This window comes from Falco naumanni, chromosome 11 (genome assembly GCF_017639655.2).
Source record: "Falco naumanni isolate bFalNau1 chromosome 11, bFalNau1.pat, whole genome shotgun sequence".
Lineage (NCBI taxonomy): Eukaryota > Metazoa > Chordata > Aves > Falconiformes > Falconidae > Falco > Falco naumanni.
In genome coordinates this window covers 21,790,846-21,795,795 of record NC_054064.1, presented here as the reverse complement: position 1 = coordinate 21,795,795, position 4,950 = coordinate 21,790,846, and the positions used below count along the sequence as shown (strand labels likewise).

At 35.0% G+C, this 4,950-nt stretch overlaps 1 protein-coding gene across 7 annotated transcripts in view; it reads right to left on the bottom strand.

The window, feature by feature from the left end:
• Window positions 1–4,950, bottom strand: part of FUBP1 (far upstream element binding protein 1) — a 36,550-nt gene that overhangs the window by 13,153 nt on the left and 18,447 nt on the right. For 4 of the 7 annotated variants that reach the window (XM_040611016.1, XM_040611018.1, XM_040611015.1 and 1 more), the window contains one exon: window positions 2,746–2,891. In XM_040611016.1, coding sequence (XP_040466950.1) covers window positions 2,746–2,891 — 146 coding nt within the window. Of the gene's footprint in view, window positions 1–2,013; window positions 2,366–2,745; window positions 2,892–4,950 lie in introns of those variants that run through there. The other 3 variants (XM_040611017.1, XM_040611020.1, XM_040611014.1) reach the window with 1 other exon arrangement.

Genomic DNA, 4,950 nt, shown 5'->3' with positions numbered 1-4,950 from the left:
AATACATGTTTACCTAGAAATATAAACAGTTGTTTAAAAACTTAAGACTTTCCACTGAAATGGAACCGTGAATAACAATGCATTTGGGGAAGCAGCAGATTGCTTTTCAATACACAACCACAAAGATCTCACAGGGACAACATTAATGTACTGAAATATATTAATTTATATACTTCCTTAGGTTGTGCTTACCTGTTGCTTTTTTGCAGCAGAACCTAAGGTGGAAGGTCTGGGAAGGCACTGTGAAGTATAAATAATTGCACTGTTTGCAATTAATAAAGATTTTATACTTTAAATGAATCAAAATCAACAGCCTCCATTTTGTGAATGATAAAGAATCCAGTGACTTTAATTTTGCTCAGTTTAGTACATAATAAATGCACCATTCTATAAGGTTATCTACAAATACCATGCAAAATATCTGAACTATTAAACTTCATACCCTACACTAAAGACAGCAAAGCAAACACTGTCCTAGCCTTTAAGCTACCAGAATAATTCCTAATTTTAAAAGGGATAAAAATAATTCCTTCTATTTCTACAGCACAATACATACATTGCTAATTACCTGAATAAACTACTTCAGTTTTCAAGCCTTAACCTTTTACTCCTCTGTGCAGCCACCCTAAAAAATTTATTCTCAAAGCAACAATACGGTGTCCCAAAAGATAAAGCAAGTAACAGTTATAGAATTATTTAAAACATACCTACATCACTACATAACTGCAAACTATCTGAAGACAAAGACAACTTCTGTCTAACAAGTGGTTCCAAAGACTTCAATGTTACGATATGCACACTTTAAAACACTGATACAGCTGTCTCAGGAGTACTAATGAAAAGAACTATTACTCAAATAAACAGAAACATGATTTTCTTTAGCTATTGCTAAACGTTTCAGGAATACTTACCGAAAAAATCATATTATGTGTATGTATAAGTATATGCAAACCTATGTTTCTGAATTAAGAAGCAATTATGATTTCCTAAGATACCAGCACTGTATTCCAACATAATAGTCACACAAGTACGGCATTTTCATTATGTGGAACATTGACAAAAAGATACTGTTGCAGTTCATCAATTTGTCATTCTGATGTACTTACAGTGCAATGCTCCTTGAAGGAACAATCAAGGATGATACACAGCACAGTCCTCCTCACCCCTATAGAGCTAGTTCTATACTGGCTGGATCAAACCTGCACTTCAACAGACAATGGCAAGACAGACTGTATTGCATGTAGTCTAATATATGCAAAGAGCCAATAAATATGCAAAGAGCAAACACAGGATTTCAAGAGAATCAGATTTTTAGTATGAGCATTAGAGCAATAAGAAGTTTCAAGTATATATATAAAAAAATAATCGATTCAAATACTTGAGTATTTACAAAAACAGAAGTTATCTGCTCTACAGGAAGTTCTCAACCACTCCCCACCACTCAAACAAAACAGCGTTTTAAGGACAGATGCAATTTTTTTAACTACTATGCATACCACATCAAACTTTTCTACACTAAATTTTGAAGTGGACTACTTTAAACTGAAGGCTTAAGCACATTACACTTAAAATAAGTCTTAGGACTGAAAAAATCCATAAAGAAGTTACACAGGAACAGTTTTGAAGTACTCAATTAAGAACAAAAGTTATCTGTTATAGCAGCTGCACAGGTCTGAAACAGTGGTCACGTGTAAAAGGAAATTTCACTGTTAATGCAATGGAAGTATGCCAAAAGATCACCTTCTTAAACACATGCAGTTTTAATCAAATAGAAAGAAAATTAAGGTATCAAGATTACTGGTGCTAGGCAGCAAAATACAATGAATGAAAGAGATCCTCCATCTACAACTATTCTGCAAGAGGGGAAAAACATGCTAACGACAAGTTTTTAAACTCAACAAGGTTTCATGGGGGAAAAAAAAAAGTCTCATTTGTGTACAGGTACCTTGATTCAGCGTTGTAAATCATTCCTATAATTCTTTACATACCCACATATCCAACTTACCGACACAGGAGGTTTCATATTATTTATTGTAAAGCACAAAACAAGCATTTTAAAAGTGATAAAGTATACATTGAAAAAGTACATTTATATCACAAAGCATTGACCACATAATTGCAAATACATTTGCTGGAATGTGTACATCTACACTAATACTAAAAACAAACCATTTTTCATTTCTACACAGAAATATTACCTCCTATCAGTAGTGATAGATATTTTGTACATTTTCAAAAACACTATTTTTTTTAACCAAACAAAATTAAGATCTTCATCAAGGCGTCTGCATCCATACATTTAACAAAGGTTTTTTCCCCCACACAATGAAGCAAATACTGTATTGTCCACTTCTTATTATTGGCCCTGTGCAGAAGAGATACATAAGAGATACACAAAAAGTTAAAGAAAATCCTTTAAACCGAGCTAACTCAGGAGTGAAGCCTTTAAGAAAGAAAAATTGGTTAATGTAAATGGTGGTGGCTTCTTGCATGGTTTTCAAAACCCTGGGAGGAGAAAGTTTTTTGTTTTTTTTTTTTTTTTTTAAAAAAACCATAATCACCAAACATATGGATAGATAACAGAACTCAAGTTATCAGGTAAACAAAGTCATCTATTAATTATTGTGATAGTTATTTCGCTAGAAAAAAGATGCATACTCCAAAGGTAAGAAAGCAGGAGACATGCAAAAAACTATCTGTAACCACTGAAATGGAAGCCAGCCAAAAATCACTTAAACTTTATACCTGTGGTGCCGGAGGATGTTGTGGCATTCCCTGTGGACTTGTCTGGGCATAATATGCTGCCTGCTGCCTGTAGTACTCAGCCCATGCTGCACTGTAATCCGGCTGACCACCTGGCGGAGCCCCAGCAGGGGCAGGAACTGCTTGACCTACAAGTAATTAGAATTACACAGCTTTGTTGTTGCAATAGAAATGAGAAAATTTCAAAATCGCACTGCCTAAGAAACTCACCTAGCTTCTTGCAGTATCCCTAACAAAGCTGCTGAATAATCTTGTGGCTGCTTTTTTTACCTAACCACTTATACTATTATTTTAATGTAATAATTCCCATGTAACACAAAACTGAAGAACCACAAAGTATGTTTTTTCCACCTCTTGAGTTATGTTCCAGAGCAAAAGTCTTCAAAGCCTGCTGACCTAAACTGACCTAACAACCGGTATGACTTAAATTTAAAACACAGGTCAACAAGCAAGATTACTTCTTGTACTCCACCTAGACTGACTGACTTTATCTCTCTCCCAGTTCTGGCCTCCTTAATATAGTTGCTAGGCTACTGCAGACTACATTTTTCAAAACCAGCATAATTTCTGTCAGCATTTACTCCACCACAGAACAGAGTGCTGAAACCTCTCCTTTCAACTTCTGCTTAAGTTCCACTCCTCTAGAAAAAACACCGTGTATATACATGTGTGTACACACACTCCCAGATTTACAGCCAGGAACAACCAGTCTTTCCAAGAATATCAACTTGCAGCTTAAAAACTCTAGAAAGGTGATAGACTAACACAAGGAATCTTTAGTGTATATAAAAAAAAATAATTACAGCCAACTTTGTAGGACCTCAGTCATGCTGTTCTTCCAAAGGTTTGTGACAGACAGCTTCTTTTTCCCCTTCTCTTATTTCAGAAACATCAAACACTCCACTTACTATCACTATCATCTTCACAATCTTATGTGAAAGGTATTTTTGCAGTTATCACAGCAGAATGTTCCTATCACAGCAGAACAACACTCTATCCTCTATCCAGTCATCTGTCCTCATACCTGCATGCATCCAGACAGAAGAGTTTTATATGAAGTGCTTTAAGTTTCTTGAACTTCCAAAACAGAAACAATACTACTGTGATACATTTTTATGATCTACATTGAGTTATTTTCTCAAATTAAAGTTTTACAGTCAGAATTATAACACTATCAAAAAACTATCACTCTCCCAAGATTCTAGTATCCTAGAGAAAAAAAAACCAAAACAAACCAGCACATCCAATCATACCATACCAAAAAATCCAAGCAAAATACAAGCCTACGCCCTGTACAATTCCACAGGCGCCTGATTTTCTGTTCTGCTATCACAAAAAAGGGGCAACTTCTACACGGTGAGGGCTTAAAAGCTTTCAATCCTACTTGAAACCACCTCACCTTTTATTTGGATACAAGACCACTGCACAACCTTCTGGGGAACGTGAGTATTGAAGATTCTAATGAACTGTCTAGGGGATCAGATAGAAGGTTGGTTTTGTTTGTCAAATATTTTATTTAACACAGAAAATCCACACAAAGAGTATTAGCTATCCACACTCCTCTTACATACATAATCTCCCAATGCTCTTAAAAACATTAAGTGTGAGCAGAGAATCTGAACATTTGGCAAAGCACTATCCTAGACTTCTTCAAAATACAATCGTTCACCTTCCAACCCTCTATACAACTTAGATAGTTTTTCCACTGACACTGGAGATACATTAAAAAGAACCTCTCCATCGCTTTTTGTGTTATACAGTAAAGCAATTGTTTTTCCTAGATAAACTTACTTAAATGTCTTCTAATCTTAAAAGCTGAATTTACACTTCTGATCAATTAGTTTAACCAAAATGACTTTTAGTATGGTTACAAATTATCCCAGGATACACTTTTTGCAAGTTCGCTATTAATTTATGAGATACTAATTCTACTTACAAATTATTTAGCTGTATTATAGCTGTCAGTACAGCTGAGTGGAAGAGCTAGGGCATTTTTTTGTGCATTATAACCCAAGATTATTCTGACATTCAGCCAGCTATCCCAAGGCAGTGTTGAAATTCAAATGATAAATCAAATATAGGAAGTTTAACATCTACTGAAAGATGTCAAACTGGACTTCTGTCCTGAAACATGTCAGTAAAAATTCAAAGTATTTCAGCTGCATCATTCCCTTACTAAGTACTGCA